The 26,476-nt window shown below is 42.5% G+C and overlaps 2 protein-coding genes across 4 annotated transcripts; both read left to right on the top strand.

The window, feature by feature from the left end:
• The first annotated feature begins 1,007 nt into the window (after window positions 1-1,007).
• On the top strand, window positions 1,008-15,670 carry LOC111228110 (ras guanine nucleotide exchange factor F-like). 3 transcript variants are annotated; one of them, XM_022753924.1, is made up of 8 exons: window positions 1,008-1,091; window positions 5,052-5,244; window positions 5,434-5,516; window positions 5,654-5,732; window positions 8,103-8,149; window positions 9,411-9,531; window positions 10,199-10,388; window positions 13,947-15,670. In XM_022753924.1, exons 2-8 carry the CDS (start codon window positions 5,076-5,078, stop codon window positions 14,566-14,568), a joined length of 1,311 nt encoding a protein of 436 aa, XP_022609645.1. In that variant the 5' UTR covers window positions 1,008-1,091; window positions 5,052-5,075; the 3' UTR covers window positions 14,569-15,670. The 3 variants fall into 3 exon arrangements, with proteins under 3 accessions (XP_022609645.1, XP_022609646.1, XP_022609647.1); XM_022753925.1 differs by lacking the exon at window positions 1,008-1,091 and having other exon boundaries at window positions 5,154-5,240; XM_022753926.1 differs by lacking the exon at window positions 1,008-1,091 and having other exon boundaries at window positions 5,190-5,233.
• A 3,024-nt stretch (window positions 15,671-18,694) lies between these two features.
• On the top strand, window positions 18,695-25,413 carry LOC111228116 (inhibin beta B chain-like). Its single transcript, XM_022753934.1, has 2 exons — window positions 18,695-19,088; window positions 24,554-25,413. The coding sequence occupies exons 1-2, from the start codon at window positions 18,695-18,697 to the stop codon at window positions 25,375-25,377; spliced, it is 1,218 nt and encodes a 405-aa protein (XP_022609655.1). The 3' UTR covers window positions 25,378-25,413.
• The last annotated feature ends 1,063 nt before the right edge of the window (window positions 25,414-26,476 follow it).

The raw sequence follows: 26,476 nt of genomic DNA on the forward strand, positions 1-26,476 counted from the left end.
GTGAATGACTCGGCTACAGCAGGTCTACAGTGTAAACTCTCTGGATGATGAGGTAATGAGGGGCATGTTTCCAGGACAGTGGGAGGTCAGGTGACTGGCTGAGGCAGGAACAACTGTTGACGGTGAGAACGACTGGTGGGCCCGACAAGAAGAGCAGGGTATGAAATGATAGCAGAGGTTAGTGGATACACGAGATGAATTCAATGATTTCTCAATCAAATGTTGAAAATTGTGAGGATGAAATATTGACAGAAAGCTATTAATAAAAAAAACATAAAATATCATCACCTTCATATATACTGCAGATTAAATGAAGAACAAGCAAACTGTTGGTTAAATTATGGTGCTTCTAACACACGCCACAATAAAGGTATTGGTAAAAGTAAGGAAATGAACCTTGGCAGAGTCAAATCAAGCCAAATCAAATCTATAAAAATGTTGTGATTGCATTTCAAAAGGTAAACATAACTTTCTATAATTTTCATGGGAATCAGAAACAAAAGGTGTGGACTTTAATTAATTTGTTCCCACAAAACTAGCCTATATGATGTTGTGACAGTAGCCTTCTGTAAAACAGTAAATGTGTGCTTTCACAAATAATTCTGTAACTGTGTTTAAAAGAGACCTTAGCTTCTCTGGGATAACCTAGTGCAGATACAAGTCTTACAGTAGGCTAGTTGTTTTTGATCTAAACCTGGTTCAATGTGGTCTGGATGGGGGCAAGCTGTTAAATTGCTTTTTTTTTTTCCAAATAGAATGAAGGTTTCACAAATCTAAAACAGTTTCTTTCAGTCTTTCAGCTTCGTATGAGAGACAATGTAAAAAATCCTGTTATTGTTTTTAAAGAATCATCCGTTTTAAAGCCTATCTCATATAAATATCAGTATAAACATAAATATGTTTCAGTGGGGATATTTTCCCACTACAGTAATGTTATATCGGACAAAAACTTACCTCAGAACACAAGTTACAGTATTTTCACGACTCCCAAACTTAGGAGGAGCTGTTTACGAGGTGTCCCTGAATGCAACAGAAACCCGTTTACGATATACGGAGTCAACTATCACCCGAAGAGGAGCAGCGTGAATCTCGTAAGTAAAAACTCATTATTTTACATTAAGTTTATTTTCGTATATGCAATGCCTGCCACATCTTATTTGAGTATAAAAACAAAACCAGCAGTGAAACAGTAGTTGTCTTTATCTTATTTACGATCGATAAAGAAGCTCTGAAAAAGTTGGTATCTTCATTTCCTCTTCTTCAGCTAAAGCGTTGCGTTACCCGCTTTGAATTGATTTGAGCTGTAGGTTAGCAATTTTTTTTTTGAATGACACACTAATACAAGTCTCGATAAAGCTATAACTTACTTTACTATGTTAATGTTTACCACGTAGAGACCGAAAATATAGCGTACGGTAGTGTGAAGTAACGGGCCGCATTCCTCCTCAGTGGTAGTCATGACAGCCACGAGTAGTTTACTAACGTCAGCAACAGCTACTGTTGATGTAGAGACGTTAACTGCGGTATCTTAGTAGGAGAAAGTCGCATGTTATTCACACTATTACAAGATGATGAAAAGCAAGCGGTTAACGTAAGTAACGTAAGTAATTTATAAAAGTACCCTAGAGCGACAAGGTCTCATGTGTTTTTGAGATAACCGGTGGAACTGACTTTAGATAATGATAGGTGTTACTGGGTCAATTTCTGTCTCAGCATCTGTCGATCAGAAGCTCAGCTGTATTGTTCCCACAGCTGGTTTATTGGTCATATGTTTTTAAAAGTGTTATAACATCACAGTTATTACTTTGTATATTTAATAATAGGAGTAACAACATTTAGAACTTAGAATAAATAGAAAAGGCACTTTGTCTCAGTCTTGGGCAACTCTGAATAAGCAGTTAACAATACAAGAGAAACCTTCTAAAGCAAGGCAAGTTCATTTATATAGCACCATTCAGACACAAGGCAATTCAAGGTGCTTTACAAAGGCATGGATATATATTCAAAAACAATAACCTTACAAGTAGAAGTTTAAGTGAGTACCACAGTCTCATGAAAGGTACCTGAGCTGACAAAGTAGTGGAGATCCGCTGAAGAGTGTACACATGGAGGATGAGCTGATAAAAATCGGAGGGTTAAAGTGGGTTGAGGTTTGGCCTGGACTGATTTACAGGTGACTATAGCTTTTCTTCACCACTTTTGTGTAGGCAGCGCTGATATCTGCATGATCTGACCCATTTCGGGTTTTCAGTGTTAATAAGTAAATTCATTAATGAAGTTAAGAAGTTTTAAGTTCAGACTCACTAGAAGTTATGTGAACTTATCTGTGATATATCAGGAGGAAAAACATGTATATAACCTCTTCACACACTTAAGCATTGTGCTCAGTGCCTCTCCCACATTAGTTCTGTTGCACAATCATGTTTATTGAATTTAGTGTAGTTGATTCAGGTTTTTACAAAGAAAAAGAAACTTCTTATAAAACTATAGCTTCATCAAAATAAATACTTAAGATTTAAGATTTCGTGGACAGTTTACCCACTTCCTTTAGAATTTCAAATTGCCTCACTACATAATGCATTCTAAGAAAACAGCACTACAAAATACTCCATTCAAGTGAATGGGAAAGTGGTCTCAGACTTCTAAGACACACAATACACAATTACAATTTGATATTAATGAACTTTAATGTTGGTTCCTCTACAATGACAGATTATTGTACTTTTGATATTCTAGTGTTTAATTAACTGTCCATCCTTTATATTGGCTGTGTTTATTTTCAGTGGGAGATGTGAGTTTTCTGCTATCCATTCAAGTGTTTGTATATTATTCCTTCTATTGCTGTTTACACAAGTAACAATCAGGTGTGTGGACAAGCCAGACCTAGCTGTGTCCTGACCTCTGAGCTGTTTGCTCTCGTGACAGTGTGATAAGAAGATGTAGTGGATAGGCCACGTGGTTGTGAAGGTGAAGAGAGAGGAGAACTTATTGTTAACAGCTTATGAGCAGTGTGTCGCTGTGGAAAAGTTGAAAGTACCTTCTTGGTCATTGATACTGCGGCCTGGAAAATTACTGAGCTGATTAAGAACAAAATATTCAACTTCACCTGACATGTGCTGTGTCTTTATGAAGATTGTAGAAGGTTGTTTAAGTGAGTCATCACTTTTCTCTGTGAATGTTTAAATTTCTTTTCCTGGCAGCTAAGTCAACCCAAACAAATCTGTTTGTATGGCTTTTTCTTTTTAAAGCTCAAATACAGCTACACAGAGCAACTGCCTGTAAGACATTTAATCACTGTGTTTTAGTTAGTGTTGGCTAGTAATGTAGTTTAGAGCAGCAACAATTTCTGGATCAATCAATCAGTCGATTGAAAATTAACTGGCAAGTTTGGTTCCAGCTTCTCAAATGCTGCATGTTCTTGTCTCAGCGATATTACTAATCTAAATATCTTTGTTTTTCGTCTAGTTTTTGACATTTTATGGATCAAATGTTTAATCAATTAACAGAAAAAATAATTAGCAGATTCACTGATAATGAAAATAATCTTTAGTTCCAGCCTTTGGAGCATATTGGTGATATGCATCCATGCATATGCACTGCCCTGGATCAAATTACAGTCACAGTCTTTAATTTTTGATATTTCAATTTTCCAACCATGTAAATGTATTGTTTCCTCTAGTCATTGTGTCATCATTTTGTTACCCAACTGATCAATTATAAACAAAAAAAGTTAATATCGTGACCTGTATCGAAGGGTTTTCCAACTAAGAATATTTCTTATCAGGAGAGTTTCTCCCCAGTGCCAAACTTCACAGTCTTATAGCAGTGTGTCTCTCCCCTGACGCAGGGGCCTATAGCAGCAGTCAGGTGTCTGTGAGTCAGAGAGTCCCAGCTGAACACGACTACAACCATAACAACTAACACTATCCTGCTAACACACAGTGACTCATCATGCCTTATACCTGTGGTGTCAGTGTTGGAGGCGAGAGGCGAGAGGCGGAGGATATCAGGTATCATCAGAGGTGGTGGGTTTGTAGTGTACTGAAGCAGAGTCTTCCTCTTGAGTTGAGTGGTGGCGTGCATTCATTTAAATGACACTGTTCAGAGTCAATGATATGAACTAGAGCTTGACTGAGAGTGGATTCAAGGCCAATATAATAATGATAGTTTGGAGCAAGAAAAAGCTGATAGTTGATTATCAACCCCCACCCACCCCTCCCACAAAGAAAAAACTATTACTCCAGCTACCATCTGTATTTTAATAAACTAGAAGACTTGTCAGTTAATTCAAATAGCTAATAGATAAATATATTAGCCTATATAATATATAATATATTGTTTTAAATAGAAGAATTCAGTATCTATTAAAATCTATATGAATGATTTAAGGTGAACTTTAATTAGGGAGAAAATGATACTGTAGTTGTTTTCTTAAGATTGCTGGTGGAATAAAAGCTTGAAGTTAAAGAGACTTTTTCTAAAGTTAGAAACAAATGTTGTCATCACAGAAGCTTTCTGGGTAATTAGGCCTGGATTTGGGGAAAATCTTTGTAGTCTGAAAATGATCTTTTCCAGTTTAATCATTTCAGTGGCCTCAGTGAACCATTCTTTCAGTGTTGGTGTGTTTGAGGAAATCCAGTTGTTCATAACATAACTGTATTATAACTTCAACTTAAAGCAGATGATACTGGGTTAAATCATGTGTTCAGGCTGAGTTGTACAAACCATGATGAGTTAACTGATATTCATATTTAAAATGAGTGGAATACTCCTTTAATGAGTGACCCACTCAAACAATACGAGGCATTTGCAGTCTGGTGTATTACTGCTTGTCTTTTACTCCTTGTGAAATAAAAGTATAGTAATGTCATAGTGAGTCAAGGCATCTATGGTGTAATAGCCTGTGCTAAACCCTGACTGTAATATCAGCTCTAGTTTTCTTTTTCTTTTTTAGTCACCAAGACACCAGGGCCCCGGGTTGTGAGAGGGCGATGGGTATGTTGTGTACTATATCGGAAACATTTCTTACCATTTAATGTTGCTTCTTTTAGAAAATGGTCCAGTAGGAGCGGAGGATGCAAGCTATGAGTCAAAGTAGTTCCTGTCTTTGGACTAAGCTCCCCCAGAACAGCTGGTCCCCATGTGACCGCTACAAGCACGCCTGCTGCAGCTATGATGGAAGTGTCTACATCCTGGGAGGCAGAGGCAGCAGCTGTCTGAGGGACTTCTGGAGGTACAGTGTGGGTAAGAGTCAGATACACGTCTGGTATTCAATTCATTCCAGTGCAACATAGATTTGTGATGTTCAAAGCAACAACATGAATGACATATATGATGCATAATATATAGAAAGGATACAGCCCAGTGTGATATAATGCACTTGAATAAAGGATGTATTGTAATCAGGTAAAATACTTGTGCCCAATGTCTTAGTCTGTAACGAGTGGACAGAGTTGAGCTGCACCAGTGAAGCTGCACCAGAAGAGCTAGAGGAACATACTATGGTGGCTCATGAGGTACAAACCCATCAAGATTTGTTGATGCATTTGTTAAATCCACTTTCGTATTTCTAAATGATCTTATGTCTACTGATCTCACCCTCTTTGTTGCATCAGTGTGTGAATAATATGTTTACGAGCTTTGACCTTTCCAGGGCTTCCTGTATGTGTTTGGAGGCATGTTGGATTCTGCGTACACAAAGGCCAGCTGTGCCCTTTGGGTATTTGACGTTGGTGAGTTTGATTACAGAAGTGCATGAATGGTACAGCTTAGGTTGGCAGCCAATCTTCAGATCGTCAGCAAATTCTCAGGCTTGACAGACAGAGCGTGTCGTTGCACGTTGACTCCAGACTCACTCCTGCACAGTTGTGTGTGAAACAACTGTGAAACCTGTGTAAGCTTTCATATATGTTAAAAAACGTCCAGACTTCACTTATTTGTTATATTTATATGCATATACACTACCGGTCAAAAGTTTTAGAACACCACACTTTTTCCAGTTTTTTACTGAAAATTATTCAGTTTATTGTGTCATTGCACTCTGAAATGAAAGCATAGAACAAGTAAGCAATTTGAGTTGAAAAAGAAATCATGGAATCAATTTATAGACCAAAATGTATTTTAAACTTTTGACTCATCAAAGTAGCCACCTTTGGCAGATATAACAGCTGAACACACTCGTGGCATTCTTTCTACAATAGAAAGCAAATATTCTTCAGAAAGTTCTTCCCAAGTCTGTTGCAGAAGTTCCCATAAATGTGTGGCACTTGTAGGCTGCTTGGCTTTCACTCTTCTGTCCAGTTCATCCCAAACCAGCTCGATGGGGTTTAAGTCTGGAGACTGTGCTGGCCACATGTTTTCAAGCTTACCATCTTGTTCTTTTTTCCTGAGGTAGTTTTGGCATAGCTTGGACTTGTGTTTGGGGTCATTATCTTGCTGTACGATGAACCTCTGACCAACTAGGCGCATACCAGAGGGTATTGCATGGCGCTGCAGAATGCTGTGGTAGCCGTATTAGTTCAGGGTGCCGCTCACTCTGTACAAGTCACCGACCCTGGATCCAGCAAAACAGCCCCAGACCATCACACATCCTCCTCCATGTTTGACAGTTGATGTCACACACTGTGGAACCATCCTCTCGCCTACTCGACGGCGTACAAAGATCCTGCGTGATGAACCGAAGATTTTGATTCATCAGTCCATAATAAAGTCTTCAGTAGTCCAATGGCAGCGTTTCGTGGCCCAGGAGAGCCTCTTTGTCTTATTCTGACATCTTAGCAATGGCTTTCTTGCTGCAACTCGTCCTGTCAAACCTGCAGCTCGAAGTCTTCTCTTCACAGTTGAAACTGAGACTTGCTTACTACAACCACTATTAAGCTGTGCTTGAAGCTGTTGTCCTGTGAGCCGCCTTCACGCAAGCTGTTAACTCTCAGAAACTTGTTCTCTGATTCAGTTGTGGCTTTGGGTCTGCCAGACCACTTCCTGTCAGAGTTTCCCCCAGTTTCTGAGTGCCTTTTGATGGTGAAGAAAACTGTACTCACTGACACCTTGACTTTCTTTGCAATTTCCATGTAGGAAAGACCTACATTTTTAAGTGTTATGATGGTCTGTCTCTCTTCCATTGTTAATTGCCTTTTTCTCGCCATTTTTGTAGCAACACACTACTTTCTGCAGTACAATACTGTTCACCTGATGCTCATGAGGGTCTGGTACCACAGTGTGTTCCAACACTGCTTTTATGCAGACAGAGGGGGTTGTATGTTATCAAGAAAAGTTGGAACACCTGTAGGAATTAGTAGCACCAGCTTTCAAGGCTGATTCAACCTTCATTGCTGCAGAACAGCTTTAAATTGTTAACCCACTTCGTGTTCCCTGAAAAAGGCCTTTTTGTATAATTCTGAAATGTACATTATTTTTCAGTTTTGGGTAACCAAACCTTTATTTTTAACCTCTGGCTGTTCAGTACTTACCTTTGTACCATTTCAAGCTATTCATTGGACTTGCATGACTTGAATTGCAATAAATAACTGGAAAAATTAGGGTGTTCTAAAACTTTTGACTGGTAGTGTATATATATTTATTTTCTGAATTAACAATTTGAAGTCAACCATTGAACAAAAAGTAACAGACAGATATTAGTTATGTAAAAAATCTTTGTCAAGGAAGAAGTTTCTAGATTTTATCTATTAGATAAAATGCCAGAATTAATTATTAATAGCTGTTATTAGATAAAATGTCTTCATTACAATTATTGTTCATAAACTTTTGGTTTACCTCTCTCAACCTTTGAAATCAATAAGCAATACCTGTAAATAATTCCTCAGTAGTAGTGAAGAATAGAACAAGTTTGCACCAACAAACATTTAGGTATGTTTGATTTTCAGTTGATTCCATTAGTTTCTCACTACCCTTCTGCCGTTCTTACTGTCTCCCATCTGTCAGCATATTCTGTGTCTTGTACATCGGTTTATGTGGTTAGTATTTCCCCTTGTTGTAAAACACTGTTTTGTAAAACAAGATATATGAGTATTATTTCATATATTTCTTATATCTTGCTTTATTTTTGAGCTAAACTCTTCTTCACTTTCCTTCGTGTGTTTCAGCAAAGCAGAAGTGGGTGCAGTGGCAGGGAAAGACAAGCTCCCGTCAGGTACAGAGCACCTTTCATAAACAATGACAGTATCTGACACAGTAACAGATGTTATGAAAAACACTCTGATCTACTCTCTTGCCAAATTTCATTTCAAACATCCATCTAGCCTGTTTTAAAATAACACACCAAGCTTTAAACTTTATAGCAAATAAGTGAATGTAGCGCTGTACTGTACTGTAGTTAGCTGGTAAGGGAAAACTACACGGCTGCTATTGAGTACAGAATCAAGTCAGTCTGGATCAGTATCAGCATCAGTAGTAAAATAGCTAAGAAGCCTTATTAACTGAAAGAAAGACAAGACAGTGTTGGGCAGAAATGAAGAAACATTAACGTCACTGATTTGTGTTTTAATGTTCACAAGTGTCACAGGCTGGCTCATGTTTGTATTGGGGATGGGCATTTTCAATATTTGAGTACTCCCGTTGCCTTATGAACGAGTACAGTGTTACTCGCAAATTATGTTTACTGCAAAAAAAGAAATACGGGAGGTCCGTGTCCGACTGGAAACACCTCCCCAACCGAGCCTACAGTTTGGCTGTCGGACAACGTAATATGCAGGTTTAATGCCACATATCTTGCACTGCACGTTATTGTCGTATTTTTTTTTTTTAATCAAAGTATTTCCTGACATCACTTACCCTAGTCACAGCTGCCATGGTGCACGTAACGCTACCTGAGTTGAACTAATGTAATAATGCAGTGAAACGCTGCTCGAATAATGACGTCAAGAACGAGTACGAGTAGTCCTATCCATCCCTAGTTTGTATGACAAAAAAAACCAAATGTCAGAAATGTCACTAGGATATACTGTATTTCACAAAGATATTCTTTTTACAAAGGAAATGTACTGGATTAAAAAGATTTTACAGGTGTATCTAAACTGCTAGATGCTAAATTTATAAGCAGGTGTTGAATGTCTTGTTGTTAGACACAAAGAGAAGTTTAAGCTCTCTGAAAGTCTAGAATTTCTTAAAAGCAATTTCACTTTTGGAGGCCATTCCAGGAGACTGTTTTCAATATGCAGGTCAGAAATGTCTCCACTCCCAGGTGTCTTGAACACAGCAGAAGCAGCACAGATGTACACCCCCCAATCAAGGTTGATATCAGGTGTGGAATCCTGCAGCATCCGTGCAACCTAAACAAGAGAAATACAGTCAAAGTGAATCAAATATGAAAGGTGAAGTTAATTATAAGTTGTAAGTGATAAGGTCTTTGGATCATCTTACAGATGTGTGTTTATATTTCTGTCCATGTGTAGACTCAAATGCCAACCAACAGAAAAGGACACAGTGCTGTGGTGGTTGGCTCTGCCATGCTGCTGTATGGAGGTTTAGTCGACATAAAAGGATCATCACAGGACTTCTGGAGTTTGGATTTTGGTGAGTTTAAAAAGTTGGTGTAGCAGCACATGAACCAGTTCTCTACCTGAGCAAAACAAGAACCACCGTCACCAGCTGCAGCCCAAGACAGCGTAGTTACCAGCAGGCAGGGAAACACGAAGCAGGACAAGCCGGGGCAGCGACTGAACTTTCTAATTCATTCAATTCAATTCAATTTTATTTGTATAGTGCCAAATCATAATATACATTATCTCACTGCACTTTACAGGATAAGGTCGAGACCTTACTTTATTATAGAGCGAAACTAACAGTTCCCACAAAGAGCAGCACTTGGTGACAGTGGGGAGGGAAACCTCCTTTTTAACAGGAAGAAACCTCCAACACGGTGGGTGGCCGTCTGCCTTGACTGGTTGGGTTTGAGATTGAAATGCTTACATATAGCACCTCATAAATAAATAACAGTGCTGCCTAAAGGATTCATTTTCACTTTCAAAGTTTCAAAATCAGAGCGGAAGTAAGACATTTTGCCAAAAAGACACAGCATGTTTGAAATACAGAAGCCTATTAATAACATCACTGTTAGTGATTGTAAGCTGTTGTGAGGCAGTGTTTTATTGCCTCTGAACTCTGGCATGATGGCCACATAGAGAAAGCTCCAGTGTGTGCATTAATCGTTGCTAGTTGTGTGTGTTTGTGTGTATGACAGATACCATGGCTTGGTCCCTGCTGGATGGTTCTCAGCAGGGCTCGTTTGGCCCCGGCCCCAGACACAGTCACTCAGCCATGGCCTACCTGGACTGCATGTACCTGTTCGGGGGTTTGAAAGGCTTGCGGGAGCAGAGAGACTTCTGGAAGTGGAATTCCAGTAGCCACATGTGGACTCTCCTCAGGAGCAAGTGAGTAGTGATTTCACCACATGTCCACAACTAGATACAGAACTGAAATTGCAGCAGAAGCCAAAAATGCTGCTACTGTAATGCTAGAGAGATGCTCATTCCAGAGAACTCCTACACACTTCTCTAAACAGGAAGTCAGAGTAATTTGTTTGGTAAGAAGTAAGGTGTTTTGTGAAGTCCTCTTTCACTATGAGAATATTAATGGATCTGGATGGTTAATTATACTGATGTGATTTACTATACTGAAGTTATTTCCAATCTGTGATACAGCTTGTCATACTGAGGTGCGGCAAAACCATCAAAACAACTGCAGCCTTTGTTTTTTATGTAAGTCCGTGCAGCTGCAGCATCTTGACACGTCATTGTGGGTCCATGTTAGGGCTGCACAATTAATTAAAAGGAGCTGCAATTTTTTTGATAAAGGTAAAATGTGTCACATTGCTGTGTATTTTTGGCACCATAAGCGTTGTGGTGCTACAGAGACGCCCCGGCCAACAAATCATATTCTCCAGACGTAAAGGAACATGTTTGTTTGGGACAAGAACCAATAAAAATCATATCAACATTAAAAAAAAAAAAATCAGTGGAAATAAAAAAACGACCATTCCAACTGAAAACACAATATCTGCCAAAATAATTGCAATATCATTTTTTTGCATATCATGCAGCTCTAGTCCACATGTGTCAAGTCATCAGCGTCACCACATGTGAAACTGATGTTTGTCACATTTACTTTGAAGATTGACACTCCTGGGCTTCTGTACCTCGACTACATCTTCTCTCTGTATGCCATGTGCAGTGTGTGTCACAGCTGACCAGGGCTGCACCTATACGTTACTGGCAAAGAATGCAGCTCAGAATCGATCAATAAACAGACAGAAAGCAGCAATGTGCCAGAAAAATGGTAAAACTACTCCAAATATTTAGAAACTTTCAATGTAAGTGTCTCGATCTAAGTCAGTGATGACACACGGACGATCAGGGGCTTGGCTGAAAGCGCCGATCGTCTAGTTTAAGGTGAAAAAAACCGCATGTCTCGAGCGCAAACGGTCATGGAGCAATGACACTCTACAGACAACGTGAAATATAGAAGCGTATGCGCTCCCACGGGCTTTTGAGAGTTAAAACAAACAAATATGATAAACAAAGTGTGCACTGCAGGGCATTATTCTCCAACAAATAATAGTCCAATCTTAACTGGTAATCTGTGTTTTACAGTCCGAAATAAAGTCTCTCCAAAATAAAGCTGTGCTCGAGCATGGCGGTGGTACTGCTGTGAGCACCATGTTGTTCGGTCCCTGCTTAGAATGGGTGAGGTTTTTTTGCTGCACCTTGCTCTTCGGTGGAGTCCATGCTCTGACAGGGCGCAGCCATCTTACTTCCTCCTTGCGACACGTCGACACACGTTATGTAAATTGACGTATTTACATAATCGATTACGTCGATTACGAGTCGCCCTACAGCTGACACAACTCTACATGATGCCACTGCTTTAACACTTTTCTGTAATTACATTATTTAAATGTGTGATGCAATAGTTTAGTTTTAGTTTTATCAAAGACTATAAGTAATTACATCACAGTTACTGGCTGGATAAAAACTGCATTACTGTTTTAAGACCCTCATATATTCCTTAAAGTGACACAGATACTTACAGCAGGGCAGACAGGCAGTTTCTGTTTGTACTCCACTGGACGTTGACAAGTGCAGATGGTTCATACTGTGTGTTCAGCGCATTAAGTCCTCACTCTCACACATTCTGGGCTGTCCACACAGGCAGACCTTTGTGACACAGACATGGAAAGTGTCATTGGAGTGTAACATGAAATTTCAACATAGTTGTGCGATGACTTATTACATTTATTTGTGTCATTATCTATTACTAAACAATAGAATGACATGAGTGTGTGACCACCCGTGAGAAACGCACCCAGAAGTAAAATGAGCGCCCTCCTTACATTGCCCTCCAAAGAAAAATGACCCCTCCTTGTAAAAACAGTTTTTTCTTTTCATAACATTGTGACCTGCTGCTGTGATGACCTTCTGCAGTGCACACCTGCAGGGTCATGGTCAGTCCGTCATTGTCACCTGTGCTGAATGAGATGTGGTCAGTAAAATCAGCTTCTCCACATGACTCAAGTTGACCTTGCAGAACCAGTGTTATATTCACTTCACCACAATGTTATATTCACTTGCAGGTGTGTGCATTGCTGCTATACATAGTCATGACATAAATAACATAAATAAATAAATAATACATAAAAAGACATTATTATACCATAAATATCATAATATGGTAAATTTTTCTCTAATTAAGATTTACCACCACTATAATAAATGAAAGTTGCGTCTAGGTGAGAATCAGCTATCGGTGCTCGCAAGCAGTCTGTCAAAGCATTTGATCAAAACGTGCACATCAGAAAGGACAGTAATGAGAGTTCCTCAACGCCTGCTGAACAGGCTGAGATCATCTGTAACGTGGTGACATGAGGAGACTGTGTCAGGCTGCACAGAGGAGAAGATGCCTACTGTACTATGTATATAGACAATAAAGCAAACATACAGTAATGTGACTACTTTCCTCATTGCGTACTGAGAAACATATTCTTATCACAATTGTAGTATAACAGTGAGTAATTTTTCCCAGACAGTCGACATGGTGGTTTTCATTGGGTGTTATCGGGCTGATGTGATCTTAGATTAGATTAAATGAACATTTTTACTATATTATATAACTATATTATGAAAAGAAATATAAAGATCAGGTACTCGTAATTGTAATTGTGATTTTGGTCTTATTTGTCTCGCTTCAGCCACATTGGTTATCATAACCAATGGAAATGAATGGTGTTCTCTGCTGAGATCTGGGAACACAGTTATTGACAGGATCATAAACAGTTTAATCAGACCTCTTTATTTGGAAGTAAAACTGAAAATAGGCATCAACAAAATATTGTTAACAATAATACAATAACTCTCTCTGCACAGGAAGACTCAACATGTATGATAGGATGGTATCTGCAAACAGTGATGGACATTTTGAGTATTAATTGTGTTCATTAGGGATTTTGATTGTCGTGATTTCACAAATTTAGTCCCACATAAACTCAGTTCCACATATAGAAGAACCTGAATATTAGACAACACAGATTATAAAACAGAAAAGTAAAACAGAAATCCCATATCTGTGGAGCCTCTATCAGTCACATGATCTCATGGCAGTGATGTTGCAGCATCTCGATTTCTCCAGTTCACAGTAAACTTGATGAATACAATTATTATTACAGAATGGGAATCGTGTGAGAATCATGTTGTAATAAAGTGGAATTACTTTTTAAACATCTGGGTCGTGTTCAGGGTTAAACAACATTTTCAGGAAATCATATGAATTCGCCTGATATAATCTTTCTCTTCTTCTGTAGTGTTTGTTTTGTTTATATAATTTGGGGATTTCCAGCTTTTCTCCCTCACAGTTGGGGATTACATACATAAAAAGAAATAGGCCAATGGAAACAATAAACACTGTTTTGTGTGTTCCTCCTCTGATGTTTCCCTCAGGTCCGGCCCCTCCAGACTGATGGGTCACTCAGCTGTGGCCTACAAAGACAGTATGCTTCTTTTTGGAGGGGGCGAGAGCCTGAACTCTCCAGAGAACTGCCTTTGGAGGTTTAGCTTCACCACTCAGACCTGGGGGCAGGTGGCCACTCTCCAAGGCTCCAGCCCCCCAGACAAGATTCACCACTGCTGCGCTGGACTGGGTCCCAGCTACAAGTCCAACACCAGCTCCGGACTCCAACCCAGGCTACTGGATGACAAACTCAGGCCCTTCAAGAATAAGTGTTTTCCTGCGCCCCTCACCTTTCTGGGCTCAGAGGGAGCTATAGAGCTGGAGACCTTCAGCCTGGACAAGTGCTACAGCAGCAAACTGACAAAACCCTCAGAACTGAACAATAGCAATGAGGGCAGAATGGGGAAAGATGCACAGCAGGTGGGAAACTGTTTGACCTTTGAGAACAAAGCTTTCAGCAAACAGTGGGGCTGCACAGAGGAAGACCTGCTGGATGAGGAGGATGGTGACATAGTCCAGCACCTGCCCGATCTGCTGCTGGTCCTCGGAGGAAGACCCTGCTCCAGTCACAGCCCCATGTCCATATGGCAAATGACCCTGGGCGACTCATAACAGCCTCGGAGAAACAAACTGGACAGACTTTTTCTTCATGTGAGAAGAATGAAAAAATGAAAAAAACAGTATTATATTACAAATATATATATATATATATGTGTATATATGTATATACACACATATACACACCACTATAAAATCGATTGTGTTTAAAGGGTTTACTGGGTTTACTGACTTTCTGTAACAAGAAAAAAACATAGAAATATTTCTATAATAGTTATTTTTGTGATGTGAATTTTTTGCATTTGTCACACATTTTTTGCAGTACACAAATAAATGATTGGAAAATGGCATTGAGAAAAGCTGTGAAGTCACATTAATAATTAAGTAAGCAGTAGTCTAATTATGAAACCAATACACACACAAAAACCAGGAATCACCACTGCACACGGTGCTGCTGTGACAGTCTGCTGTTAATTTCTACTGAAGGTCTGTGACACAGTCGCCTTCACATGGGAGATGAAGAACACTGCCTGTAATACAAACTGAATAACACATGATGGTGCCAGAGCTCAACCTTGTGTTGCCTCTCTGTCTACCAGTAACTGCTCTGTTATAAATCAGGCACAGTGACTCACAGGCTTTTGAGTCGACCAAGTGAAAAGTACAGTTGTAGCTCATCACACGCAACCAGTCAGCACATGAAGAATCAGTCTTTCAGACATCCCTCTGAACAGAGATGTGATTTCGTTGGACTGGGAGGAATTCATTTGAGCACAGAGTCAGTTTCAGCCTCACACTTTTTCATTAAAATAAAACATTCAAAAAGAATTCTGACTTAACCCTTAATGTACCATTTATTTCCTGTTATGTGATGGACAAGTCTGGTGACCAATGTAGTGTTTTTGTTTCTTGTCTTGGATTCAGTCACATACATGTCCCACTGCCAGATATACAGTATTCACTAGAGGAGTGGTTCCTGACCATATATATATTTATTTATATACACACACACGCACACACACACACACATATACATAAATATATGTACACACACACACGATAGGAACTTTTATGTTGTCACCAGCTGAAGCACATTATATACTTGTTTCTATCTCAAGTCTGATTGCACACTAAAAGATCACATCCATGGAGTATAAAAACTGATCAATAAATAAATAAATATAGTGAAAATTGAGTTTCTCTGCTTTCACTTCAGTCCTGTCCTGTCCAGTCATTACCAAGTCAATAAAAAGTGGTCGGAGAATATTTTGTTTGGCCTCTGTTGAGATTATCAAGTGGGCCATGAGTTGGAAAAGTTTGGGAACCACTGACTCAGAGCACTAAAAGTGCATCATTACCTCCTGTATGAATACAGTTTGCTAAAAGTGACAATACCCCACTGCTTTAGGAAATTACTGAGCCTTTTTTTAATTAAAGTATATATTTTTAAGATTTACATCTTTAGTAGGAATTAGTGGGCTGGGGCTGAGTGTTGCAGACAGAGAACAGAAGTCAGAGAGGATTGAGTGATGTAAACGTTTCATGGAATTTGTTAACAAAAAGAAAACATATAAGATAACCCAAAGTGTATTCTTTAAGGTTGTTGAATTCATCTTATTCATCATCTACTGTTGCCACTTTTTTCATGGGTGCAGCGTTTGATCAGATGAAGCTACTCTGGACATCTTTATACACATTTCTCCAAAGTTAAACAGAACATATTTGGTATCTCTGGATAAAATAATAATTAATTATAATTAACTGAGTTAATGTGTCATTTCTAAATACCTTCCTAATAACTTCTGGTGCACTTTTATTTTTTATTTCACTTTTATTTTCTCTCTGTTGACATCAAATAATGTAAACCTGTTCTAAGAGCGCATGCGTGTATGTGTGTTTGTGTGTGTGTGTGTGTGTGTGTGTACCTGCAGAAAAGTAAATTAATCAGCTATCAGCAGTCCTGCTGCTCTAATCCATCACTGCTGCCGCGCCTCATTTCATTTGGCCCATTGACCTACATTACTGCTCCCACACATGAAACAGGCATTGGTGCTGACACGAGTTATGAGAAGTTTAACCAAATCATTATTAATAGTTTCTTCTTGTACTGTTTGATCTGAAGGGTTTTTAAGAGGTAAAACTTTTAAGGATTTCACATGAAAAAAAAAGTGGAGAAATATCTGAAAGAAATGACATAACTGTGTGACATATTTTTCCTCTGTCCAGAGGATGAGCTAATGCTAGTTTAGCATTAGCTCCATTAAGCATTGTGCATAAAGATGCAAAAAATGTTAGTTATTACAATGTCCTTTGTATCTAATATCCTATAAACTCTTCAAAATTACGTAACATCGCTCTACACCTGTCTACACGTAGTTCACTCCAATATCCAAGAACAATCTTACACCTTTCTGAACAGTGTAGCTTGACTGACTTGCCTATGATTTTTTTATGATTACTGAACATAATCATTGTGTCTATGAAAAACATATTAGAAGTAAAGGTTGTTCTCTCGGTTTTTATTTTGTTCTGTTTGTTGTAAGGAACCATTTCCTGTCTGTGACACAGTAAAATTAATAATCTATCTATCTATCTATCTATCTAGTTCAATTCAATTTAATTCAGGCTGCTTTCTTGGCCTAAATTTCAGGTGGACAATATTGCCAAAGCATTACAGCCAATATAATAATGACATCAAAAAAAGAAGAAAAATGTACAGATATTTATATATACACATATATGAACTTCTATAATCTACCAAGTAAAATAAACAAATATAAATAAATAAGTAAAAAGAACAAGAACAGTAAGTGTGTGTTTTGCTCATAGTGCCTAGTGTCTATCTATCTATCTATCTATCTATCTATCTATGTTCTCGTTAATATGTAATGGCAGGTTTCAGTCGGTAGATGGCGCTGTTACGTTGCTAATCTGGTTGATAACCGCCATGGATTCACTTGACTGAAGTTCCAGTTTTTTATTCATTACTTCATGCAGATTCTTTTTTTTTTTTTTTTTTACAAAAACAAAACAAAACAAAAAAGTTCTAGCCATATGTTTCATTTTAAATAATTAAATAATGACAATTGATTATTAACTGATAATTAACTGATAATTAACTGACTTGTTGAAGGTGACTGAGAGGGTCATGTGTTCTATATTTATCTAGATCATGTTTTACACACTAATATAAGTGTGATCTTTAAACTGTGACCCGAGTCTCTCCTCAGAGTCCGGACTGAACCCGGGATCCACACTAAACCTGCGCTTTCCACTCTCATGATGATAAAGTGAGATGATCAAATGTTGTTTCACACTGTGGCCTTTAACTCAAAAAAACCGAAAAAAAAAAGAAATTATGCAACCTCTCCGGGGCAGGCGCGTTACCATAATAAAACCTTGTTCCATCAGTGGAGTCGTGGCTCTGGAGACGTAGTAGTCTAATAATCCGATGCGTCCAGTTGGTGGAAATCCCCACGTGGTTTCGACTCCTGTATAAAAACTTTGGGTGAGCGGAGCCCCTGTTGTCGTGATTGCACAGGGAGAAGAGGGTCTCAGTCAGCGAGCAGCATCTTGCAAGGACGCACGGACCTGGCCATCCACAACGGCGCGCACGGGGGGGACAGGACACGGTAACCGGGCTGAACACACTAAATAAATCCACGGGACTTCCTCTCCCTGGGACCGCAGCTGTAGAGGTGGACTCTCTGCGTGGTGTTTGAATGGGGACTGGACGCCTCTGGACACCGACAGGTTTTATTTCGACTCATCGGTGAGACCGTGTCGCCTCCACGTCCTCGTTTGTTTTGGTCGATTACACGTCTGAGCTAAACGTGGTGTGACAGACTCGCGTCAACGATCCAAACTCCTGAGTGCGCCTCACAATCAGAGACAAGAACTTTTGTTTTGCGCAGAGAAAAGACGCATCGCTGGATAACTGAACGCATAATGACAAGAGATAATTAGCCTCGCAGTTCCACTCGTGTATAACTGGGAATACAAAGCTTTCATTGGCCCCTGTGGATATCTGGAGGCGTCTGACTTCTGGAGCACAAGTGGATGTCCTGCCGGAACTTTTCACATGTTTTAAATTAAAAGTAGCTTTAACCTCAGAGTGTGTTTTTAGTCTTTTCATCCCTGTCTTGAATAGCATCTGGGCTGTAACGTTAACTGTACAAAAATGAGCTTGTACAGTCTGGCATTGTCCTGTTTAGTTGCGTGCCTCCTCTCCTCTTCCGTGCGCTGCAGCTCGGTAACCGGGACGGAGACTCAGAGCTCGCCGCAGGAGTCGTGCGCGTCCTGCGGCCTCAGGGCGCCGGATCAGACGGAGCGGTTGAACATAGACTTTCTGGAGGCGGTGAAGAGGCACATACTGAACAGGCTGCAGATGAGAGACAGACCCAACATCACCCATCCCATCCCGAAGGCGGCGATGGTGACGGCGCTGAGGAGGCTGCACGCCGGCAAAGTGCGAGAGGACGGCCGGGTGGAGATCCCCAGCTTTGACGGACAGGCCGCCTTCAACAACGAGGTTCAGGCGGAGACCTCGGAGATTATCAGCTTCGCCGAATCAGGTATTGATCAATAATGCAATGCACACATCTAAACCGACCCCTGCGTGAACCCATTCACCCTTTGACTGGCAGAGCAGGGACCCAGCATCAATCTCATTCATTCACAGGATTCTCTCTTTTTTTATGTTTAGGCTTAATCCTGTGAAGAATAGATAATAGCAATTTAAAAAAAAAGAAAAAGCCATAAACTTATTACATCCATAGTCATCATTTTCATCCTCTTATTGCATCACAGCTCCCTCCTGCCTGCAGCCAGTGGTCGCCAGTGTTAAAACCTCCTGAAAATCAAAAAGAAATGAAACTAAAGAAAGAGTCCTTAAATTACCCCCATGTGTTGTCTAGGAGATAAAAAGAACCTCTGAATCCAATTTCATCACTAAAGCTGTGCTCACACTCAATACTCCAATGTATAAAGCACCTCTTTTAAATACGGACAAAGTCCCTCAATTGGCCATTTATCCCTTCCTCTAAGAATGTGTATCTAACTAATTCTCAGAAGTCCAAAGAGAACACCCTTTCCTCTCTCTTTCCCTCACACACACACACTCACACACACACACACCCTCCCTACATACACTCAGACTTACACACACACACACACACACACACACGCGTGCACACACACACACACACACACTCGCACTCACAGCTAAAATCATCTGTGCTTGACAGAATCCAATAATTGTCAGTTAGAGCTGTGAGAACAACGTCTCTGACACAAACTGTTAGTTTAACAAAAAGAAAACATACAATTAAAGAAACCAAAATAGTCTTAAACACACACACGCACACACACACACACACACACACACACACACACACACGTACACGCATGCACACACACACACACACACACGCACGCACACCATCCTGTCTTTTCCCATTGGCCCTGCCGGTACAATTAGCCTGAATGGACTGCTGGGTCCTGCCTTCCAATGGGAATGATCTGAGCACCCTCATGAAAAGGGAACAAAAGCCAGGCAATTATTATAAGAGCACTATGTGTTCCTGCTGAACACAACATGTCAACGTTAAGAAGAAAAAAAAAGAAATGCAGAGAAAACAAAAGATATTGCTCAGAATAATGCATGAGACATTTGAGTCTGTGCAGGGTTGGATCGGGGGAGTGTGGGTGGAGGGGGGTATGGCATTGGCGATGGCAGAGGGGAGGAGGGGGGGGGGATATTGTGTGTGTGTGTGTGTGTGTGTGTGTGTGTGTGTGTGCCCATATTGCAGTGTTGTAAAGAATGCTTTTGTCGCTCTAAAGGTTCGCTGGGCTCCTTTGCTTCTTCTTCTTCTTCTTCTACTTCTGTGTGTTTTTTTTTTTTGTTTTTTTCTACTTCCATTCTTCCTCACACCTTTGAGCATTTGTGTGGCATTGTACCATGGAGCTGGCTCGGGTCCCTGCTCCCTAGACCCCGTCTGCCTCCTGGCCAGCTGGCTCACGCCCCCCAGATCAGATGCTGCCAGCCGGGGCATGGCTCAGAGGCAAGGTCTCCAGAAAGCTCTGAAGCCAGGGGAGCTTGTCCCCCAACCATGGGGGAGCCTGAATTGTTGTTGTCAGTTTAGGACAAGGCTGGGTTGGGGGTGAGGTTGGCATATGTTTAGCCAACAGCGGGCCAACGAATGGATGTGGATAGGTGTTTTTGTGCGCATGTGAACCGGGGAGGTCAGCGTATGTCCCCTGCCTCCTCTCAGCACAGGGTTAACCGCGGCTTCTTATCTCCGGTTGCGGTAGCGCAGAGGTACGAGGTCTGCCAAGCGGCCCCAGGCAGGTGAGGGAGACGATGCCAATCTCCCTTCTCCCCTGACATGGTCCCATGGGTACTCGCTGAGGGATTTGGTGTCCCGTATCCACGGGAGCGGAGCGGGGAACACAGGCAGGGAAGGAGGGTGGGAGAAAGAGAGAGAGCGAGAGTGAGGGGTCGGTGGAGAAGTTTAGATCGGTGCTTCTTGATTTGCTCGCCGTGGCCGCGTGGACCCGGTGAACCCGTGGCGAGTGGTCCAAGACACGGAATTAAGACTTCATTATGGGAGGTCATTAACTCCGGCCCGGTTCCTCCAGAGGATCAGTTGGCAGGTTTACCTCAGGACACGACTGTTTCATGAGGAGCTGTCAGTCATGGTGCTCCTGGACCTGGACCAGACATATTCCACATTCACTCAGAAGTGTGTGTTTCAGCCAATAAAGCCCGGCTGCCTCTGTGAAGCTTATGATGCTATAAGTGATTTACGCAGCATCATTAAAAGTGTCCCCATAGCAAACCCTCACAACAACAGCCCCAACGCTGCAGTGGCTTTAACCTCTTCCCCAAAAACTCCAGCATCTCAGCTCCACCCCTCCGTCCTCTCCACCTCCTCACCCTTTTGTGGAAATTCTTGAGGAGCTGAGACTCGGGGCTGAGGGGTCGGCTGTTACATGTGCACACCCCTGCGCTCATGTCAGAGCCACAAATGCTCCGCGCCGAGCCCTTGTCCTTCCACGCCGTGTGGTCTTTGTCGACAGCGGCTTTGAGTAATGAGCTCTGAGGAGGAGCTGCCTGCCTGCCTGCTTCCACGGCCTCTTCCCTGACTTGGTGGCGCAGGTGGAGACACGCTGAAGCAGCTCTTTATCCTCCCGAGCCCACCCAGGTGTCTCGCCTGCCGATACTCACCAGCAACCTTTCCACTGCGGGGTCAGCCGAGGCGTGTCGGGGCCAGCTAACACTGGATGGAGACAACAATTCCTTCTTTAGAAGGAATTTGAAATAAGTAGTTGATGTACGGCCTCAGTACTGAGGACGCTGTATGATCAAACCTGCAGTCATCCATACGCCTCATATCTCCAAGTAGCACCTGGATATGATGTAGTTTTATATTTATTTCACCGCTCACAACACTGTTCTTAAGAGCTGTAGATGTAGGTTGGGAGTTCATTTTGACTTTGTAAACTGCAGCTGATAAAGGTCCGCTTTTGCTCTCAATCATACGCCATGATCTTCATCAGCAGATGGAGTTGTCATTGAATTGCAGATGTTAGAAAAGAAGAAGAAAGGAAGAAAGCTGAAAACTGCAATTCTGTGACAACTGGCAAACTCTCCTGATGAGGATCATATGATATGACTGAAAGCTCTGGAGTGGCCTTGAGGTAAGATGAGTTTCAGCTGCAGATTACACAGTTTACGTAGTTGAAATATACATGTATATAATTTTTAAATTTCAAAATGATTGTCTCCTAGCTGCAATTCTTTCACAATCTGTTCTGGTCTCTGGTTCGTAAATGTCTGTCAAGTGTGGCTGTGAATCAGAGCTGAAACGATTAGTCAATGAATCATTCAATTAATTCAATCAAGCAGGTAATTGATTACAATTTTTTGAGGATATGTGCCAGACATCGCTCAGCTCCAGCTCCTCAGTTGTGAGGATTTCTCGTGTTTCTCTCTTACGTGAGTTGAAAATCTTTAGGTTTTGAAATGCTGATTGGACAAAACCAGCTGTTTGATCAAATCATCCTGAGCATTTCTTCACTCCTTTCAGAGATTTAAAAGACTAATTAAAAGGCAGATTAATCAATACTGAAATTGACTGCTTTTAAAATGAGGTGCAGCTACTCCATAATAATATCACTCACATTAACCAGTGTGTCAAAATAGCAAAACCGCCCCCCCCCCACACACACACACACACACACACACACACACACTAAAGGTTTTAACTGCACGTGGTTAGTGTGTCCTGGAGGGGAACACTGAGAAACAACCTCACAAACAAACAGCTGAGCTCTTAGATTCATGGTCAGTTTTATTCCCTGACTTCCCCCTGTGTGTTTATCACGCTGTCACCGTCAGCTCGGTGCTGTGCCTCTTTTTCTAAGCTCGGAGCTGTCGAGGCAAGTAGGAACACACAGCGCTGAATGAAGGTGAGGTTAGTTACTTGTAGCCCTGAGGGGCCTTTACAACAGTCGCAGGTAAGAGCTGCTGTTTTTTTTATGTCATTCACTTCAGGTGGATTTCAGTGAGTACACACTGTGCACTTGATGCTTCACCCACAGGCTTCAGTGCATGCGAAGGCTGATATTTGATGTAATGCTCACCGTGGGCTTGGGTGTGTGTGTGTGTGTCTGTGCATCGATGCATAGATGGATGTGTGTGTTTGTGTGGGTGTGTGTGTGTGTGTGTGTTTGACATGCTACAGAGTGGAGAGCTGGTCTGAACAGGTCCCGGTGTGAATGTAAAGCCGTGGTTTACAGGAGGAAGAGGCGTGAGGTGCCTTAAAGAGGTGGTGGTGGTGGTGGTGGGGGGGGCCCGTCTTTGGTGGCCACCTGTTGACACTGACACACACTAATCAGTCGGCAAACAAAGTAATTTGGCTGCTTTCAAAGGCGCTGCTCTGCTTGAGCACATTGTACCAAATCTCCAGAAATAGAAACCTTTCAAGTTACCTCAGGGTAATTTGGAAGACATCATTAAGCTTAGGGGGAAAAAAATAGTGCTAGGGAGAGCCCATTGCCACCTTTAGACACCCGGGATCTCTTCATTGTGGTGCTGTGGAAAGTGGCCAGTGTCATGTAAATGGCTTTTATTTTTGCCTCATCATGCTTTTTGCTACAAAGCCACGTGTTTCAATGCCGGGCTGCAGCGCGGCTGTCTCCCAGTGCCTCACAGGGGGCTTTGTGCTGTCACTCTCAGGGTGCTTACACTGGAAGGAGGAGGGGTGGGATAGGGTGGGGGTGGGGTTCAGGTTGGGCACTAGCAGCGAACTCGGTGAACCCCCTGGGAGCCTTGGCCGTGTCCGCCACCCTCCCCACCTTTTCCACTTGCATCCTTCCTCCTTTGCTTCTTAGTCTTCCTCCTCTCTGTTCTCCTCCCTCTCTCGCTCTCTCTCCCCCTTTTTGGCCCTGTCACTTACAAAGCTGGATCTTAGGCCAACTGGGCCTGATCCCAGAACTGGCCTGTCACAGCTGGCCTATCAGGAGCTCCCACAGAGGTCACCTGACACATTGATTGAGGGAGAACAGAGAAAACAAGGGGGAAAACAGATCTTTAAAGACAAAGCTGTGCCCTTCTTGGAGGGGGGTGGGCGGGTGGGTGGTGGTGGTGAGGGGGGGCTTTCTGCTTTCTATTTGAGCATATGCTGTGTGTGTGTGTGTGTGTGTGTGTGTGTGTGTGCGTGTGTGTGTGCATGTGCGTGTGTGTGTGTGAAAAAGGCACACCCCTTCTCTTAAAATAACAGAAATGTGTTTGATATTAAACACAAGGTCCACTTACTGGACATTTCCCCGTGCTTTGAGTCGTATTTCATGGTCTCCAGCAGCTGATGTCGTGGATGTAGTTAAAATTGTCACATGACCTGTGATAAACTCTTATGTCTCTGGCATCTGATGTGATATCACGATACTGAGATTTCATTTTGGCATGTGATAACATCTGAAGTTATGTTGTATAAACGGCAGATGGAGAATAAACAGTTTTTCCTGTCTCCAACAGATGGGCACATGTCCCCCAAGTCTGGTCTGTACTTCCTCATCTCCAACGAGGGCAACCAGAACCTGTACGTGTCCCAGGCCAACCTGTGGCTGTACTTCCGCGTGCTGCCGGCCGGTCCCGAGAAGGGCCTCCGGAGGAAGGTGACGGTGAAGATCCACTACCAGGAGGCCGGGACTGCGAGCAGCGCAGAGGGAGGCCCGGGAGGCGGCGGTGGAGGGGGAACGGGCCGCTGGGCGTTGGTGGAGAAGCGGGTGGATCTGAAACGCAGCGGCTGGCACACCTTCCCCCTCTCGGAGGCGGTGCGGGCCGTGTTTGGGAAAGGCAGCCGGAGGCAGGACCTGGAGGTCCACTGTGAGGGCTGTGAGGCGTCCGGCGTTGTTCCGGTGCTGGTGGACCCGGGCGATCCGTCCCACCGGCCCTTCCTGGTGGTGCGTGCGCGGCAGGTGGACGGGAAGCACCGCATTCGCAAGCGGGGGCTGGAGTGTGACGGCACCAGCGGGGGCTTGTGTTGTCGGCAGCAGTTTTACATAGACTTCCGTCTTATCGGCTGGAACGACTGGATCATCGCACCAGCTGGTTATTACGGTAACTACTGCGAGGGCAGCTGCCCCGCCTACATGGCAGGAGTGCCGGGGTCGGCGTCGTCCTTCCACACCGCAGTAGTAAACCAGTACCGCATGAGAGGGATGAGCCCGGGCTCAGTCAACTCCTGCTGCATCCCCACCAAGCTCAGTACTATGTCCATGCTCTACTTTGACGATGAGTACAACATCGTCAAGAGGGACGTGCCCAACATGATCGTGGAGGAGTGCGGCTGTGCTTGAGTCCTCGCTGACTCGCTTCATTATCTGAACTCAGAACAGTCAGAAAGGCCTTTTGTACAAACAGGACGTAATTGTACGGAACACATATACAATATATCTATACCTACTGTATGTGCAAGCAACAAACACACACACCCACACACACACACACACACACACACACACACACACACACACACACACTGGTGCAATCTAGCAAACGCAAGTGTCAGTGTCGTGTCGTGTCTAGGTGTGCATGCTGTGTTTGCACGTGCTTGTGCGAGTGTGTGTATTTATCAGACTGAGTGACGCGCTCGCTGCTGGAGTGGTGTCCGGTCAGCAGTGGGATGAGAAGGGAATGATTATCACCAAATGATACTTTGCTCTAGTTTTGCCATTTCTAGTCAAAAAATAATGGCCTATCATCTCCTCTTGAATGAAGATAAAAAAGCGCTTAAGTGACAGGATCAGCCAGCGACATGATTGGCTTCACCCCCCCCCCCCCCCCCCCACACACACACACACACACACACTCCCCACCCTGCTCCTCCAACCCTGTTAAGTACTTTAAGCACATGACAGACTTTTGTTTTTATAAAGCACTGACAATTCATCAGCTTATACAATTCAGAACACCAGCACTTCGCTACTATGCCGACAGACTCAGTCTGACTGTCCTCTCTGGTGGAATTAGACCAGCAGCGCTTAATGCCTTGCAGGATTAAACACTCGGCAGCAGCACAATTGCAAAAGAAAAGTCCTCAACAGAGGCCGCCGCCGCCGCCACTGTTGTCATCATCGTCATCCTTGCTGTTGACTACGGCCCTCAACCCACGACTTCCTGCCTGTCGAGAGTGCTGCAGACCCTGCTACCATGACAACCAGGTGAAGATAGATCTCATAAGTGCACTTCACTTGTGCGCTGGGAGCGTCAGAGAGAGAGAGAACTGCTTCGTCCCCGGGCCCTGGGGCTCAGTGGAAGTGGGGGGGCCCACGGACACGGAGACTCTTTAGCCTGGGCCCAGTGCGTCGCCACAGTGCAGTGCAGCACTTGCAGAAACTGAAATGCACACCCTGAATAGCACTTGTATAAAGAAATGCCTTCTAAGGGGTACTGAGT

Source organism: Seriola dumerili, unplaced genomic scaffold, assembly GCF_002260705.1.
Source record: "Seriola dumerili isolate Sdu_G_001 unplaced genomic scaffold, Sdu_1.0 BDQW01000200.1, whole genome shotgun sequence".
In the NCBI taxonomy this organism is placed as follows: domain Eukaryota; kingdom Metazoa; phylum Chordata; class Actinopteri; order Carangiformes; family Carangidae; genus Seriola; species Seriola dumerili.